General features: G+C 30.5%; 1 protein-coding gene across 5 annotated transcripts in view; it reads left to right on the top strand.

Annotated features, from left to right (window-relative positions):
- Nucleotides 1-20,282, top strand: part of LOC135128144 (triple functional domain protein) — a 180,400-nt gene that overhangs the window by 49,698 nt on the left and 110,420 nt on the right. For all 5 annotated transcript variants that reach the window (XM_064055028.1, XM_064055031.1, XM_064055029.1 and 2 more), the window contains exons 6-9: nucleotides 38-484; nucleotides 2,820-2,933; nucleotides 3,982-4,179; nucleotides 4,272-4,394. In XM_064055028.1, the coding sequence (XP_063911098.1) occupies nucleotides 38-484; nucleotides 2,820-2,933; nucleotides 3,982-4,179; nucleotides 4,272-4,394 (882 nt within the window). The remainder of the gene's footprint in view (nucleotides 1-37; nucleotides 485-2,819; nucleotides 2,934-3,981; nucleotides 4,180-4,271; nucleotides 4,395-20,282) is intronic.

Raw genomic sequence — 20,282 nt, 5'->3', positions numbered from 1 at the left:
CTTGTTCTTACAACTAAAAATTCGATTCGTGTTTCAGATGTTCGACTGGATCTGCCACAACCGTGATGTGTTCCTTTTAAATTACGTAGAAATCGGCCATACTTACCAACTAGCTAAGCAATTACAAGAAGAACACCAACATTTTACTATGAGTTCCATGAATGTATACGTTAATATTAATAGAATACTCTCCGTGGCTAGTCGTTTAATCGAGGGTGGTCATTACGCTGCTACTCACATCAGATCTGTCGCAAGCAGATTGGATAGAACATGGAAGGATTTTGCTGCGGGTTTAGATGAAAGGACAGCAGTGTTAGCTTTATCAGTGATTTTTCATCATAAAGCTGAACAATATGTGGATAACGTGCCTACTTGGAAGTCTGCGTGTGAAAATGCCAATATACCTTCAGAGATAATGATGTTAGAAAATTCTATTCATCAGCATCAAAATTTGTATGAATCGATGTGCCAAGCTTATACAGAGGTACCTTGTTTAACTTTTCATGTTTGTGTTCAATGTATGCTGATATAATCTGTTTCAACAAAATTTGTTTAGCGTGCTTTTTGAGTTTGTACCAGATTTCATGTGTTGAATTCAACTTAGTTAACGCGTTTGGTATCATGATTTACTTCCTTGATTTACGTGAAGAATGAAATGAATATTGGATTTGTCTTTACCTCTCCAGTCACCTTTATTTAAATGATAACAGAGTAAAATAGTGTTATTCGGCCACTTTATAGGTACAATCTGTATTTCAGTGACAATTCCTGCTCCAAAAATAAAACTTTTTATTACTTTTAAAGAACGCTTACAAATGTGGTAGAAATTTAAAAAATCAACTTTAATAATTAAAAAGTTATCACTTTTTCAACTGAAACTTGAGGCGTTTTTTGAGTATGAATATGTAGTTTTAAGGTTTTATTTTACCTCCAATTGGGAAAACACCTTCCCACTGTATTCGTCTTAACAGGATATATAAAAAATACAAGGATAGCATTACTCGAGGAATAATTCATAAATAAAAGTTGTTTTGAAAGGTACTATTACGTATATCAATGTTTGGGTGTTGAACCTAAAAAATGTTATTCTTACCGCTACTTTATAAAGAAGTGCACTGCCGCCTTAGTGCAAGACAAGGTCATCTATAGTATGTCTAGCGAAAGAATGAATCAAAGTTATGTACCCTTTCTTTCTGTTTTGATAAGTTGATTAAAGAATTTTTTTTGTCAGTCCTCTCCGTAAAAAGTGTGTTACATCAAAGTATTTGCATATTTTAATTAGTCTTATTCAATCTGTCACTAGATAATATACCGCGGGATTTCGTTGATTTGTGATCTAGTTTTTGCTGCCCATTATGTCACCAAATTACGTAGGTCGTCTCTTAAAACATACAACTTGTGTTGTGACAATCTCGCGTTTTAAGGCAACTTAAACTGTGATTTGTTGTCATTTTTGCAAGTCAAGTTACGACCTACTTTTCGGACGAATTTGTATAACTATTTAGTCTAACTTTCAGCGCTAACTGATACTTGACCACGTTATTGTAGTTCTAACTTTGTTAAACTAGAGAAGAATACTGTTTGTGTTAAAAATGAATTTATTCAAATTTACAGTGTGATTCAAACCGGCGTTTTTTTTTTTTTAATTATCAAAATACGTTGCTCATATTTTGCTGTAAAGAATCAGCTTATTAAAAAATAAAAATGATATAATGGAAGTAGTACTTACTGGATTAAAAACTGTTTTTTTCTGGGGAAATTGAGTCTATATTTATATTTCATAGAGCACGGAGAATAAATATAGGAATCACAATGCTAACGTTGTTGGAACAAATTATTTAGGGCGATGATTGTTTAAAAAATATTTGTTATACATCATTTTACTTTAAAAATAAATGCAAATTGACGGTAGATTTCTATTTGCCGTTAATAATTTTAACTGCAGATAATAACCATCTCAATGCTTAGTGGTTCTCAATACTTTCAAAATCTTCTAGCTTAAAAAAATCGATTTGAAGTACAAATGTATTACTATGTGCTTTTAGGTATTTAGCTTTTCGTTATTGTTCTTCCAAACTTGCTATTTAGTATTAAGTATTGAAAATTGAAGTTGTTTGTAAATTCAATAAACAGTTCTTACTTATTTCAAACATCAACCGTTTACACGTATATCATATAATGTTTTCACACCTTGTTATATAAATAAAGTAAAATAACATTTGATTAGTCTACTAAATACTTACACAATTTTGTTACTAAAAACAAGGAAGGAAACAAGGAACTGTTTTCCCAAATTATATTCTTTGTCCATTGTTTTTCACTCCAAATTCTGTATCTTGTTTTTTAGCACTGAATAAGAATGCACAAGAAGGAAATTAAATTTAGAGAAGGTTACTTTTCGTATTTTTTGTAAACATAATTAAAATCTGCTCGTGCGAATGTAAAGAAATTATAGAAGGTTTTGAAAATTTGTCACAAATGGTTTCTATTTCGTGTATTCAGGCCTTTATATTAATATTAATATTCGACATTAAAATTGGAACAATTGCCTTTTACTCAGTAGCAAAATTTTGAACATTTGTTTAAAATTTATTTTTGTGTTTATTATTTTATTTAAAAAAAAGAAGGTTTTAATCACGCTGTACATTGCATTATGTTACCCCAGTTATTTAAAAGTACCTACGTGTTTAATTTTCGTCTTATATAATGTGCAAACGGTACAGGAAAAATTTTACAAAAATCTGACGTTATTTTTTCAGTGCCGTTTTAGTAATAAGTAAATATAAGGGTTTATGTTTAAAAACTCATTAATTCTATAGGTTTATAACTCATATCAGTCACTCCTAAATGGATTGGATGTCATGTTACAAGTGTGCCATACTATACCGACTGCAACAGATGGAGACGGAAACCATAGTACAAATTTTATTAACGTATGATTTATTTTGTTTATAGGGATCGGGTGTAATTTTGAGACTTCTTCTTTTCTGCTCTTTTTTCGAAATATCCAATTCTAATCCATTTGTACTTCTTTTAAGTTTGATCGTAGTTAGGTTTAATATTTTCATTAATATGTATGGTGTTGGTTGGTGACAGGTTCATAGTACCAGTAAGAAACTTCTCTATCAGTTGGATCATTTGGTTCAAGTCTGCAATCAACCTGGGAGTGAAAAAAAGCAACATGTAAATATACATTTTTAATACTAATTGTTCTTCACATCTGTACAATTTCAGCAGTATCATTCCGGTGTACCTTTTTTGCATTAATGTACAATGTAATTCGCCCAACTCTCACATTTCCAGCTAAATTAAATTCATAAAAGAGTTGAAAGGGCCTTTAATTTTATAGTCGAAAGACGTACAACATTCTTATTTTAAATTCATTCAATTTAAGCCGGTTTCGCGAGATACTTTGAATTAAAAACTGAAAAACGAATATAATAAAATATTTGAGTAGTTTTCCATAAGAAAGACGTCAAAACAAAGCGCAGGCGGGGTTGGTGCTTGCTTTGCTAAAACGTGAATTTTGTTTTTACTTATTTATTTTTTAACATAATAATAATTTCCGCGCAAAATTATTACTTATATTTTAATTTTAAAACTGATAAAAAACTAAACCAAATTTGCATATTTACGTTGTCCTTGTTATCTAGAATATTATAGAACCATTTTTCAGCATCGGGTCAAAAATAGACGATAGAAATGCCGATCGAAGTATAATGCAATAGTTCCTTTGTTTTATACCTCGTTTATTGAACTAGTTGGGTGGAAGGCAGTTTAACTATTGATTGCGCGAAAACAAAGCATTTGTTCTCTTACTAAAGTGCGTTCTAAACGTGCCTTTCAGTTGAAAATTTCGCATGTGATACTGCTGAATACGAAAGTAAATTAAAATTAACGTAGATATTTATTCTTTAACACTGGCTTACTATGTTACGCAATAGCGTTACTTGAAAGTACGTTGTTTTTTTATTATTCCAGGGAGACGGGACAAGCAATTTCGAAAATAGACCTGGAGGAAATCCTGCCGCCGATTATAGTGAGGGCGCTAGTCATGTCTTAGCGGTAATTCATCAAATTTTAAATCACCATCGAGCTCTGGAACAAAAGTGGCACGCCAAGAAAATTAAATTACATCAAAGATTAGCGTTGCGATTGTTTCAAGAAGATGTGAAACAAGTAAGTGGTTGTATTTGTTTGAAAATAGATTTATAATTGTTTTTATTAGTGAACATCTCAACAGTTCTTAAAAACAATTCTTTTTGTTACAGGTGTTGGATTGGTTATCTAATCACGGAGAGGTTTTTATCAGGAAGAATACCGGAATTGGCAGAAATCTTCAGAAAGCTAGGGTGTACCAGAAGAGTCATGAACATTTTGAGAATGTTGCCCAGGTAAGTGATGTCTTGTTGTTGCCCTGATGAGTTTTTATACAGTTGGTTTATCGTGACTTGGCGATTTTGTTTTATTATGTCTTGATGAAATAGAACTAATTCACATTAAAAATTGATTAAAATCAGTACGTTTTGATACATTCATTATTTGGTACTTCGTATCAGTCAATTTGAAGGCTTCAGAAAATGAAGGTGTTTTGTTACAAATGAATTTATGTACTAAACAAAGTTTACAGTTATTCTCCCTGTATTATTTATTCCATAATACATAGTGTGTATATTTTGGACATTGAATATTAAAAAAGAAAACAGTGTGTGCTAAATTGAAGGATCCATGCTCTTGATGAATTCAAGGTTAGCGTATGCATGGAAACGGGTGAGAAAGAACTCTCCAAAAAATGTTCACGCCTACCAGAAATATTAAACGTAAACGTAATTATCGATAAAACCCTAAAAGTGTATTAACTGAACGCAATTGTGTTCTGCTATTAAGTGTTTGAGTGTATTTTTGGAATAACATTTGCAAGGGGAAATTGCTAAATTAAAAACATTCTATTCGAAGGCTTTTTAAATGTTATTTTCCTGAACACTGTAACATGAAAATATAAATAAAACATTGAAAAGGTTATTTTAAACATTTTTCTAAGTTGAATATAGCAAAATGATTACCTGACGCTATCCCACTGGAGGTTGGTTGACCTGGTTTTACACCTGGTTTGGTTCAAGGCATTGTCATGTTTCCGCAATTTTGGTACATAGTAGATATTAATTTAATAAAGCGTATTTAATTGATAGAATTATCTTTAGGTCTTTGCAGTAAACTTAAAATAAAAATAATTTTAGATATAGTCACCCAGTTCAATTCTCCTAACAAACCGTTGTCACGCACATTATCAATTCTTAAACAGGCTTTTTACAGAAATAATTTTTTCGAAACTAAAAAATCGTCACTATCTTGAAACAATTGAAAATCATGAACAAACGCTGATTTTCATACGACCAGTATGTTTTTCACATTTTGAAAAACGAATATCATTCGAAAATTTTTTGACTACTTTTAACATCAAAAAGATAGATTAATTACTCAAGCCAAGGCTTATCTACATAACTTTTTTGGAAAGGAAATAGGTGTGTATTATACTTGTCAACGGATATGAATAAAGTTGGTGGTGTTTCTACCAATTTCATCTGTCTGTTGACACCCATTCAGAAGTTAACTTTCGCGTTTATCTGTTATCTGCGTGTTCAGTAGTTGTAAACAGGCGATTTTTTTTTTTGGATTATAACATTTCAACGATACTATTCTTACCAAAATAATAAAATGGAACTAATTGCCGAAATTCACTTAAAAAACTCAATTTTCAAAAAACATTACGTAACACCTGCAATTCCTGAAACTTTCAATCGATTGTAGAAGTACGATCTAAGTGGAAGCAGACCAATAAATCGGATCACATCGAGTTTTCCCGACGTTTCATGATCCCTAGAGTATGAAAAAATATGTCTCTCGTTTCCATCTGTCTGTCATCTGTGTCGATTTTTATTAGTGCAGATATTGTTCTGATTGTATATGTATTTTAGGAAGATCGTGGTGTAAAACGCTACTCAAATTTGTTTAATCCTCTCCACCAACAATCTACTGACGTCACCTTAAAATTTTGCATAGTAAATGTTATTTAAATTTCATAAAATAACATACTTTTATAAGTGTACTTTATGAATCCGCTATTATTTTTACCTTAGACATCCTGATTTTATATATATTAATATTATATATGAACGTCGTTTTTATAATAAATATTGAAAGCCATATTTAATAAAGGACGAAAATTGTAATTTATAAACGGCGGACGCCGTACTTGTAAATTCTGATCGCTGTACATTATAATGATGATAATAATAATATTATAATAGTTTACTGTAATGCATTAATTTATAAAATTTTGCACACGTCAAACAAAGATTGTAAGTAACATTTCATACACTAATTACAATAATAATACTTAGAGATGAGCCATCTCAAATGCAAAAGTTCTATTTGTTGAAGAAAAAATCAATGAACTCTCGAAATGTATAGAAACATTGTCCATTGTGCAGAAGAACTTTTTTATTTTGTCCTTAAAAGACTTAAAATGCATATAAAGATGTGGATGGTACAGTTTCGGCCTGAAAATCTTGGGCAGTATTTTTCTGACATTTAAAAAAAACACGATGTAGTCTATGTCTTGTTGTCATAATGATTGACAGTTTTAAAAAATACATTTTGACATTCGTCATATAAATTTTGACATACGTCATCATCCACATTCCAGTCTACGTCAAAATGACTAACATGGCAAATTTGAGGTTATTAGTACGTAAAGCCTGGTTTAGAGCTTATGTCACTGGAATGACAGAACTGCCCAAAATTTTGTGGAGTAGCATTTCTCGATTTATTGGGTCGTAAAAAATAGTGCTATAGACATGATTAGATGAATGATTATTTTTTAAATTCGTATGCATGTAAAGTAAATGTTGCAAAATGTATCCACATGGATTTTTAGATTGTTATAAATACAGATTTACAGCCTTCCCCAAGTTTCTAAACCCTATATCTACTTTGAGATTTATTCTGATTTGTAATTAAATTATTAGAGTAAAACCATCCACATTTTTTTCTTCAGCCACTTGTTTGTCTAGAGTGAACTGTGGAAGACTATTATTTGAAATTGAAACGGTAGCGTCATCAGCAAGTAAAATGAAATTACGTGTCGAACCGAAAACGATAAATCATCGATCGACATATATAATAAATAACAGCGGACTCAACATACATCTTTGGGGAACCCCGCAAGTCAGTTGAAGATAAGATGAACACAACTGATTAACTGTCACTTATTGTTTCCTTTTAGTTAAATACGACTTTAATAAGAACTAGATACTATTATCGTGAGAACTGAAGGTTATAGAGTAAAATATTATGCCTAACATAGTCAAACGCCTTTGACAAGTCATAATACGTTGTTATTGTATAAAGTTACTAGCTGACCCGGCAAACGTTGTTTTGCAATATAAATTATTTCTAGTGAATATTTTGCTAGTTAAATAAAAAATTAAATTAAAATAAATAAATTATACATAAAAATTTATTGTACGACAATGATTACATTCAACAGCCATCTTGCAACCCTATTGCGCATCTGTGGATGAATGTAAAGATACTAATATCGTTATTAAAAAATGGGGGGTTGGCGGTAGAAGCGTGAAAATTTAGGGTTATATGTATTTTTAATGCCAAATCTTAAAAAAAATAATAAAAAATTTTGGCCAAAAAATCACTTAGGGATATAAAAAATAGTTTACAACCTATTCTCAGACCTACCGAATATACACAAAAAATTTCATAAAAATCAGTCAAGCCGTTTTTTGGAGGAGTTCGGTTACAAACACTGTGACACGAGGATTTGATATAGTATTAGATTTTATTCTATTTTAGAATCATATCTATCTTGTTTGTGGTCGAGAAGCCTCATAATTCCCGTTTGACGCATCGAAAATCATTTATAATCTGTCACATTACGGCACGATTTCAAATTATGGCACGATTTATGGTGTCATAAAATTGTCAAGGAAACAAAATGATACACCTAAAGTAATTTTTCGAGACAATTGAATTATTTGAAAAAACGCCAACCAACATGAATTGCCGTTTGTATTTTTTTTAAGTGAAGATAAAAGTAACATTTAGAAATCAAGATGTTACATTATTGCTACTTCGACCACAAAACAGGGTATGATATTCGTTTATAATGCGGGATTATGACATTCATGGAATAATTGTATTCGCTGCGCTCATGCGCTAAACTTTCATTGATGCCATAATCCCTTGCATTATAAACTAATATCATAATATACTATTATAAGCACCCAATGCGGGCATAAATTGGCCTTTATGGCACGAATCAGTCAAAAATTGCCAAGCAACGATTGATTATTCATTTACATTAATTAATTATTCAAACAAGCTTCCATATTCAACATGTTTATTAAAGTTGGGAATATAATATTTCATCAAATGAATCCCTGGCCGACTTCAAATTCTTCTAAAATTTCTTTGGAATAAGCGTTTTCGCTTTTTCAGCTTACATTTTGAAAATCGAATTATTTAACAAATAAGCAACGAAAACATCAAAACAATAGCCAGCTATGTATTAAAGTTCGCATATGCACAATTCACACAATCTGGCCGGAAATACGCAATATTTCGTTAAAAATATTTTAGAAACTAAAATAGAATAAAACGTTGAATGTACCACGGGCATAATTGTCGATTGTGGCCCTCGCGAAATTAAAAGCCCTAACTATTGTAGAATAACATTGTCGTCTTTTTTTTGTCGGAAGTGAGATACAGTGAATAGTTTGTGCCGAAGAACCTTCTGTCGTCTCTCATCTCCGATATCTCATTCCCGGCAAAAAAGTCGACAATGTTATAAATAAAAATTTATAGAGTTTTGTAAGCTGAAAACAGTGGTGAAAACCCCGTTCCGAAATTTCCATTAATAATTGAGATTTTGATTTTTAAAAATACGTGATATAAAATTTCACCAAGTTAAAAAAAAAGATGTTTTTTTTAAGAACTGCCCCCGCGTTATGCAGTGGAAAGTGTGGATATGCTATATTTAAAATTTCATAACAATAAGTTTGTTAATACGGATAGGTATATGTATTATATTCAGAAAATGTATTATTGACAATCCATAAGCTCGAAACGTGAGGATTCGCTTTACATATTGGAATAACTCCCTTTTATATTACGAAAAGTACTTTCTGAGTTTACAATTTTTTTTTGAATTTGTATTGATGGGGCGGTTGCTTGTTTAAACTCCATATTAATCTTAATATTAAAGAAAAAACTTTAACGAGTTTCAAAAATTTCTTTCGGTACACAGTACCGTCTTCAGTTTGTCTTCTGCCTGAGATGGTAGTGTATACCGAAACACGTGTAGCAGTGCCTACTAATAAATTATTTAAACTCTTAAAGTTTTTTCGTTAATATTAAGATTAAAATATTTTATTCTGTGATAACTACAACACGTGTTTCGGTACACAGTACCTTCTTCAGGTAGAAACTGACTTTTTCCTTCCCATTCTTAGGGAATGATTTAATAAATTTTCCGCAATTCGGGTAAATGATGCTTTACTTTTAGTCATTTTGTTAAGGTAGAAAACATTTGAGGACACTTCCATTAATAATTTGGATAAATTTTAGAAAGTAACTGTTATGTTTTCATTAATGATATAGTATATCGTTCAACGAGTGAGAATATTGGTTAATTCACCAGGATGAGAGTTTCCGGAACGAGCCAAAGGCGAGTGGAGGAACTCATCCTCGTGTAATGACCAATTTCTCACTATACTTTTTCTGCTCATATAATCAAGAAAATAAAGACAAAAAAATCAAGAATTATTTTTATTAACATTAATGATGATGTGTAAACAAATCATAACCAGGGTAACGCATGGACGATTTCAATTTTTATTAGGGGTGATAGTGGGGAATTGTGGAGAAAAGGAAATGTCGCGTTCTGATTGGACAAAAGCTGTGGAGAAAAGTGCTCATTCTTCAAACGATTGAAAAATAGTCAATTTTCTCAATCCAAAATGCAGTAAAAATTCAACATTTTCTCAATATGAGCAGAAAAAAAAAGTTTTATAGTGATTTTCTCAGTATACTTTGACTTTAAAATTTAAAAGTGTACTTTGTAATTCCTTTACTTTCTTGATAGAAACTTTAATATTTTTTTGTAACTTTGATCTTTCTGTGATATATAGGATGTCAAGTTTATACACACTAACTTTTTTAAATTCACATACTTCAAACACTAATGGGTGATACTTTATTAACAAGAACATAGATGCCAAAAAAATTCTTCAGAAATGTTTTTATTTTTTGTTTATTTGTTGCGATGACGTATTTATCTTTTTGAGGAGGATAAATAAACTAATTTTGATAGACAATCATGAAATTTGCTGCTTCTAAAGAAAAATTATCGATAAAACAAATTGACTTGTAGTAATAGGATCTATTTGATGAATAACCAATTTCACATGTTCTGGACGTTTATAACACAGAGAATATAAAAAACTAATTAGTATATCATATCCATCTGTCTGTATGTTGGCGATTATGTCAAACTAAATAATAATCTTTGAAGTTGAATAAATTTCTATGTAAATGGCAAAACGCTAACCACAATTTGTCTGTTTATTGCCATTAAATGTTTGATAAGGTCGTTTCAATATTTTGCTAAGTAAATTCTATTTAAAATGTGCGAAACAATAGAATTCTATACTTGAGGTGTATTCATTACATTCACTCATATTGTTAACTGTACATAAGTAGGTATAAAATCTACGACAAAAATCTTACAATATATCTTAGAAATGACAAAAGTAGTTGCTCTGATATTTTTTTATCTCTTTAAAAAAATTTGATGACGTTATATCAAAAATTTTCCATTTGAGATACCTGTCCCTAGTGCTTTTGTACATGTAGTTTATTAATTTTTCACTGCTCCACAGTGTTATTACTAAGGTATCAAAAATTGATGCATTTGTCGTCACGTTTGTTGGTGATATGTCATCATAAAATTACATTATTAAATTCTCACTACTAATTTAATAAACCACTCTCATTTATATTTTAACATATGGAGGTTATCGCAAAACGATAAATTTGCACAATAAATTTTATAATTTATCTGGGAAATTGGATTTATTTAAGTTATTGTGTTTTAGGGGTGAGAGAAGTTCTCTCCAAATAACTTTAGACCGTTTTTTTTTTCATTATAGAAAGACGTAGGGACTGCAAAAAAAACTACAAAATTAGTAACATTATAAAACATTATTGCTCGTACCTATAAGGACTTTTCTGAAATATACGAACGTACATTAAAAAAAAAACAATTTTAGTAGTCAAGCGATGTACTTATACTCATCTAAGTGCAAAAACTTTGTGTTGTAATACTCATTATTACTGTGAAATGTAAGAGTACGATTATCCTCTAAATGGTGAGACGCTAACAAAAATTTATTTACTTGTCTAGTAAAAAACGACCGATCTGACGTACTGTTTTTTATTCTTAAAAAACACATTTTACCTGCTTTATTCTTTTTTTTATTTTTTATGTTACATTGATACAAATACAGTAAACTAAATATTAAACCGGATGAATTTTTGTATTATGAATTCTGTAAACGACCGCTAAAGCAATTGTGTGCTTTCTAAAAGTTAAAGCGGGACTATTTGTTTTTTCTATTTCATTTTCTAAACGAGAATCAGGACTTATTCAAGCACATTTTCATTTATGTGAGTGGTATTTTATTGAACATAAAATCAGTTTTAGCGACACCCTGTTGACGTACGCGTATAAGTAAATTAGGAATTAGAACAAGTAAATACTTTCTACTTTCTTTTATTTTGTTAGTGGTCGTATGTAATACATATGTTCATCGGCGGTAATTACTTTTATTTTACCTACGTTCCTTTTTTGCTCCTCCGCCAATCTGTTTGGTCTTTTAGACATTATCTTGCGCTTCGAAGCGTGATTCCCTGAGTCGATTGAAGTTACTGTGTAATCGTTCCGGTTGGTATCTTTTGCTCACATTGTCGTTTATCGCTTGGGTAATAGTTTTTTGTTTTTATTGTGTTGGCTGTTAACCACCAGCCACCACCAGACAACGACTTGTTTTAATGATACTCATTTTCAAACAACAATTTTGTGTAATAACTTACGGATCAAGCTGACGTAGTTCAATAGCAGCTTTTTTTGTATTTGTTAAAAATTCTCAAATATATATAAAAAAAATATTGTTAGGATGAATCTGTTGGGAGCATTAACTTGTGTGAATAAATTGGAAGTTGTTTAATTTCGCATATGTTAATGACGAGAAAAGCACTTCCAGCTCAACGGGAATAATAAAAAAGGGTTTATTCGCTTTCGCTACCACTAAGCAAAAACTATAACTTATACAATAAACCATAATAATCCGCTCTTCCATTTTCTCAAGAGCTTATCCGCCCCTTTGTTTTAGAAGCAATTTCAGTTTGTGTAATACTTCGATGTTTTGTGTTATATACACTATTTGTTTTTATGTCGACTTATACATTTTAGCTTTGACCATACTTTAAAAACATGCGTATTTTAACAGATGACAGTAGTTAATAATTATAGTAAGTGCATGATGTATGTAACAAAAATTTCAGTTTTTTTTAAGTGTAGATACGAGTATAATTTCACGAATTATACACGCATTATCAGTTTTTGTTAATTATTACAACAATATTTACTTGCATGCAATAGTTTTTATGATACTGGTACCTGCAACATAAATGCATTAATTGCGTAAGTTTTAGATAACCTTTTTCTCTTGACACTTTCATGTTTTTTTACCGAGGTGAGTGGATAGCTTAAAAACAATATTATGTGGAGGTTAATAAATCAAAAATGTTTAGTGAAATATGTTATTGATATTATGGGTCTCTTTATGAGAAAATATTACTGTTAAATTTTGCAGTATAACGGCTGTCCCAATTTACCTGTTTCGCCTTTAATAATCCAGTTACTTAAAAATATAGAAATCTGAAATTTAGAAGGCCTAATTATATATATACTATAAAATGAATATAAATATAAGTAGTATTTGATGTATAACTCGTTTGGTTTAACATTTTAAAACAAATCACGGTGTTTCAAAAATCTCAATTGAAATTTGGAATGGTAGATTAACACAGAAAAGAGTATAGAATCCATAAACCCGTATTAGGTTCTATCGTTTTTGTTTTTTCCAGAAATGACATAACTTTTTTCTTGCTGCTTTAGTAGAATGTGGTGTGTATTTTAGGTGAGTAAAATTGGATACGTTTTTACGTTTTCAATGGTATAACATTTGTTCATATGAATTTATTTAATAAATTGCTTTATTTTTTTTTTTTAATTTGCGGCGTCCCATTGTTCTGTTTACACTGCAGTATTTCAGATACATAAGTATGAAATAAATTTTGAAACATCAGTTGACCCAAAAATTTTTGTAAAATGAGTTTACTGAAGAATTGCGTCAATACCAGAATTTCCAAAGCTGACACATTTTTCCTAATGGGATAGAGTATGTTTGTAAATCTTGCAAATATTTTTTTGCGGATACATGATATTTAAGTCTTAAAAAGTTAAAAAAATAGGAATAAAAAAAAGGCAGATAATTGACTTTAATTGCCGTGTACTTTTTGCATTCATTGTTTATAAAGCTGCCAATCAATAATGTAAAACAATGTCTATGCATTAAAATTATGCACCACAAAAATTGCCAGTTGAATTTGTGGAGTTAAAACAAAGTCGAGTGTGTCATTTTATTAATTTTGCTTTAAATTTCAAAAGCATTTTAAAGCAATTTGCTGAACAAAATATATATCACAGAAGTTGTAAATCACTGATAAAAAAATGCAACTTACTCGATTCTGCTTGAAATAAAAAAGTTTATGTTATTTCCTAAAAAAGTAGGAAGGATTTTGTTATGGAGAACCTATTATGCCGTATAATAGCATTGACGTGTGCTGTGCTGTAAAAATGTTGAATTACTAACGCGAAGGTAGTTGGTTCGATTGACTCATTTTTTTTATTGTTCAAATCTATAACAATTCACCCCATTTTTTCTAAAATTTGAGAATACAGTAATGTTGCGCCCGCCTGTATTTAAAGATAATAAAATAAGGAGTATCATAATAATAGCTACTTACCCATAATAAAATTCAGAAAAGTATATTCTGTTTAAGGCATTTAAAAAACATACTTTGTTCTAATGTTTTTCGTTTATATAAATTTTCGTAATTTAATTTTACGTCCAATATTTTGTTTATTTTCCTAAATAACTGCGATAATCATGTGAAATTATCACTCCAAACTTTTTATTGTTTATGTTACCGTGTAATTTCTTTAAGGATATGATAATTACAAAATAATTTTGTCTGCTGAAAGTATTTTACTTGTGCAGCTAATGAAACTGTGTTCCCAATCTTTTAGTAGCACATATGTATTTGCAAAAATTGTGATATAATTGATAGGTGATTGTTATCGATATATATAAAAATACAGTGACTTAAGTCCTTATATTATTACATGAATTGTAGTATTTTTTTGCACTAACTCATAGGTAGTTCACGCAATATTTTCGTTAAAGTCGGTCAATACGCTTTGCTCTTGTTCGCTTCCTAATGGTTTAGAATTCCCACAAGTTTTCCAAGACACATTTTTGATGTTACTGTTGAGGCTAAAAATACCTTTTAGCTACACTTGATAGTATTTACAGTTTTTTTTTTCGTTTGATCCAACCACATACATGACAGAAAATAACCAAAAATTAGTTTTAAATTTACAAATTAATCACCGTGTCAGTGCAAAATACTTAACATTTTCACCACAAACTTGTTTAAATTATTTGAACCGATAACTATGATCACACATGTACTTGAATTTGAAGTGTGAAATAATGAAATTGGTCGATATCTAAAAAAAGAATGTGAACCAACCAGAAGTTATAGAGATCATATTGTTCTTAGTAGTCACTGTCCAAGATGTGAGGGCTTTTTTAAAAAGATCCCGGCATATTCTATTTTAAATGAGAATAATTAATATTTATCAATACAATGTGCTAAGATTTTTGGCACTTTTCAAAAACTATACAAGGTGATTTAAAGCACTCTATTGCATAATTTAAAAGGTAAATTATATGTCAAAAGATAAATATACTGTTGCTATATATTTTGTTTGTTCTGATTGAAGTTAAATCATTGGTTTTTCTGTTGGTAATGTCGTAGTTTGTGCAAATGTTACAGTAGCCGAATAATTCGTTATAAATAAAAGTAATACATATTTATATTACATTTTTTGACGTGCTACATACTGTATATAATTTTTTATTAATCACATTAATTTTTTACGTTTTGAAATAAAGTAACGCCCTCAGGTTTTAGAGAGAAAAACACAGTGATATACGTGACAAATACGTGGCCCTTTGACAATGAGGGTAGTAGCCGTATTAAATCATTTCAAGAGCACCAAAGATGTTTCGCCAACCAATTACTCAAAATTTTTTTCTAATAACAATATATTTTTGTGGAATTAATTCATCAATCGTTTTAAATTTTTTAAATAAAATATATTAATCATTAGTTCCTAACATTGCGTCAATTGTATTTTCAGTTCTGAAACACGAATCATAAAAAAGTACGTTCATATTGTAATTAATTACTATAGAAACAACGTTCTGGCTCGTGCGCGTTGCCATGGGCAAAGTTAAAAGAGTCAACATTAAAAACCAAATATTGACCTGCAAAAGTTACTTTTTAACAGTTGTGCAAAAATTTTGTTTTAATTAATTTTCTTTATTTCTGGAACAATTTCAATCTCCTTCAAGCTTTCGGTGAAATTGAAAGACTAATTTTTACGATATTTCATAAAATATGATAGTTGATTACAAGTATTTAGAATTGGCAACATCAGATATCAAAGGGATATTAAAGCACAGTGTGAAATACGGTATACTAAGTAACGTCTCGAAATTGCGTCATTAGTTTTTATATTTAAACGTAACGTTGCTCAATTAAAATTTTAGAAAAATTATATATGGACGTGATCAAAGCTAAGCGATAAAATAAATCGGTTCATACGATAATTTTAGATTAATTTAGATAGATTGAGATGAGGTGACATCATCAACTTTTGGAGCGGACAAAAAATAAAATTTAACTGTTTTAAAACAGTCGCTTAAAGAGGAAGAGGAGCTTCTAAAAAAATAAGAAAAAAATGGATCATTACTATTGCAACTACCGGTAAATAATTGTAGTTTATTTTTATTCGCTGAACTATAATTAGTATATTTGACGAGTCTTTTTTTACCTAAAATTTTAGAAAGTTTTTAGGACAAGAATAACAGACATTCAATTTTACTTCCGTCATATTAAACTGTTTAATAGCTATAAAATTGTGCAAGAAGCACCGACTTCACCTATTTCATTATTTTAAAAAAACAGTAGTAAACTCATTTCACGTTTTTAAGATTCACCGACAATGCAATTTACTTGAGACGAATACGTAATAACCCTGCATAATTTAAATTTCATTTTGCAATTAAGCACCCGCCAAAGTTAGTCTTTTAATTTGTCATTTCATTGTACCCAACACGGTTTTAATTTGTTCTTATTTTCAGCTGATTTCAGTTAGTGCTAATATTTATTATTGTCCACGTAAATTAACATCGAATGCATCTTTAAAATTTAAACAGACTACAAAGCCCATTTTGAGGAGTGTGCGCGTATTAAACTAAAAAGTAATTTTAAAAACAATATAAAAAATAATTTAAAATTAAAAAGTAGATTCCCGATTCTTTCAGAAACTATCAACGTGTGTTTCCGTATTCTACGAGCTGTAGAGCGCCAGGCACATATGTGATTGGAATTTTTTATCAAACTACCTTTTCACAGTGCTCCGCGAGTTAGCTATCACTTGGAAAGTAGTATACAAAGACTTCTTTTACGTTAAGCTGGAAGTATTACGGCAAAATAGACATCTTTGTGATGGTTCTTTTCTCAAGTTCTCAAAGCATTTTTATTCCATTCACACAAAACAGCTCGTTGATCCCATTCATTTTATGTATAAATTTAAAAAATCAATATCATGTGAGTTATCAATTTATTAAAAGACACGAATCAACCAGATGTGCTAAAAAACTTCGAATGTTTTGGTCACTTCAAGTGTACCACAAGGTATTGTCTCAGGCCCGCTTTTTTATATTATTATTATACATTGTCATATGTCAACAGTTATTAAACGTTTCACTTATGCAGATAACACTTCCCTATTTTTTTAACAGCAAGATCTGGTTGGAACGATTTTGCTTCATAGGGATATGAATACCATTCATTCGTTAAATCGCAACTTGTTAATTAATGCAATGAACTCTCGGGTTCTGCTATTTTATTCCCAAAAATTTATGTTATATTATATTTATGAAAATGAATGTGGATATTGGCTTGAGCAATGCAATCATCAGCATTGGCTTTGATGAGAATTTGTGAGTCACTTTTTGTCGGTCGAAATCACTATATGCAGCCAGGAATTGTCTCAATTTGAAATTTAGGAAAAACTTTGCGAAGCTCTCGATCAGTTCCATAAAAATAGGTCACAAAAATAAAAATTTCCTGCTGTCGCTATGTTTGTCAATATTAGAAATCGGAAGTTAAGTTACTGGTGCTTAAATGTCGGGATTACTACACACAGACACATTTACTTTGTGGGATTTTATAAGTATCTCTATGTTCATACTGAATCCAGTTGTAATTTATTTTTAATAACGAAATATCTTATTTTTTAGTATTGTAAATAAATACAATATATTTTTTATACAAAAATTTTTTAAGTTCTTTTCATTTCGGACAGCTCATAAAGGGGACGAACCTTTGAACGTCAAAATTAATGTGTTTTCGAAGTAAGGAAAGTGTAAAGCGCCAATAATCCATTATTCATTTACACTCGATATAGTCTTCCACTTATAACAATAGACGAGTATTCGCGCCTCCATTCGCGCCGCTTTTAAATTCAGCTCATGAGCTCTCCTTCCCTCCTGCCGGAAAGTCCGCGAAAGGAGCTACGCAGGAACAAGACGAAGAACGTATCTGAAAGCATCTCCGCAGCCTCCTGCTGGAGCTTGCGCGCGCGCATCAAATCAACGTTCCTCTTGAATTCGCCACCAACGGCTTCTTCTGGTCAACAGTTACGGAATGACGTTCCTGCAGCGCAACGTTGCTGTTGTGATCGCCGCTTTCACGTGCTTACTAGATATTTGACTCTTGCCGGCTTTATAATAATGCTCTAACATTTGTCAAGTGAAGTTGATTTTGCGTGTTGTGGTTTACTGCAAAAATATGGATGTTCGTGTGTAGAAGAAATTACTTGTTGCCGGGCCGCAATACGCTGGATATGTTAAAATGGAAAAAAGGAACAAAAGCTCGTTGAGATTCTGTAAGTGGCGGGATTTTGCAAATGGGTTATACTTCCACTTGTGGTTGTTAATCATGTCGTGCATTGATTTTTAATAGACTTCTAAGGTGGAAATGCTGTTAAGGTAGTTTTTAGTTTTCGTGCTTTTGTAAGTCGATTAAATAGTAAGCTTTTTATTTATTAAGTTAACAATGAGGTATTAAGTTAGTATGACAACACGTATTTATTTAACCAAGAACAATACAGTTCGATAGGGTGCTTAAATAATATTATCAAAATATAGTCATACTCTTTCGTATTGCGCACAAATTTTGGGGAGCGAATAATTTTTTTTTATTTAATGTAGTTTCATTTTTTATCTTATTTGTTGCTTATGCAGTCTGAAAAAACATGGGTGCGAAAGGTGGCAGTAATTTTTTTCTGTTATGAAAAATAATTTGCTGATTTTGTCACTTTAAACGAAAACTAATATATGAATTTTCAGTAAAACCTTTTACAGAATACACATCAGACCTACATATTTTAGATCTTCCTTGTGCTGCTACAATAACGGTTGATGATTGTGCAAAATTTAAATTCGGTTGATAAAATCCGTCCTACAGCAGTCATTAATTTCAGTTTTATTAATTTTCTATAATATTATGTCGTTCAGGTTTAAATGTTCCATAATTTACAATGCAATTCACATCGAAGGATTGATTACGTTGTGCATTTTTATCTTTAAATTGTTCAGGTGGAAATGTTTCATACTTTTAAACCGTGAATTTGATCTTCTATTGTGTTTACACATATTTTGAATGAAAACATTGCATGTCTGCCGCGTGTTGATAATTGTAAAATTATACTGTGTTAAGTATTGATATTTCTTTAATCCAAAAAGAGTAATTTTTTAATAAATTTGTGTAGTTTACGTAGCTTAAATTACAAAAAAGTTCCAGTACTTACAAATCTCGGAAATTAACCCTACATGTTTTAGTAACTTACTCTACGTAACTATTTCAGTGAAACAAAGCACGTAGTCTTGATTTTATTAAATTAAGGTTTTTTTAAATAGAGTTGAAACACTGAATCGATTTCGCTTGGGATGTACATAAATTCCGGACCAATAATCCTTTAGTCCTTTTCTCGTTTCTTACCTGTGAAAGGCCAATGAAATTCCAGCCAGGCCGCAAACCTGCAACCTAATTTAAAATCCATGGGGCAAGTTCCAGATCTACACCCCCCGCGTTTATAATTAATTATCCTAACACATCTTTTCGTGTTTACACAATGGTTTATTAAAATTTAAAAAAGTACAATTATATTTACATATTTATAATAAATTTCCATGTATAATATTAAACTTTATCTAAGGACTACTAAACATCGACTAAAATTTGTCGATTTATTCCCGCCGAAGATTTGATGGCTTGATTTAAAAATTATTAAATAAATATTTATTAAAACATATTTCCTGAGGTACAGTGTTGTTGGTGTTTTGATATGTGTTTATTTTTTGGAATTATTTACATCGATTACTAAAAAAATAATATATAAATAATACGTATGAAATTTATACAGGGTTTTCATAAATGTTTCGTACATCAAAGTGGGCACTTATTTATGCCGCCTCATTCGAAGTGTGAAAAACTATAATGACAACGAAAGTTGAAATGTCATAATTGTTCTGATAGACGACATGTTAATCGTATTAATTCAAACTTTAAACATGTCTATCATTACCAAGAAGCGGCAAATCTGCAACATTTGTCAGTTTCATGGGTCACTAGATGCTCAAAACATTGACGAAAGCCCTCGTTATCTAAAAAATTTTATTAATAAAATTTCGCTTATTTCGCATAATATCCTACTCTGAGTG

Source organism: Zophobas morio, unplaced genomic scaffold (assembly GCF_036711695.1).
Source record: "Zophobas morio isolate AGI-343-1 ecotype UQ-CSIRO unplaced genomic scaffold, CSIRO_AGI_Zmor_V1 ptg000012l, whole genome shotgun sequence".
Lineage (NCBI taxonomy): Eukaryota > Metazoa > Arthropoda > Insecta > Coleoptera > Tenebrionidae > Zophobas > Zophobas morio.
The sequence above is the reverse complement of the archived record's forward strand: the minus strand, read 5'-3'. Positions and strand labels throughout refer to the sequence as shown.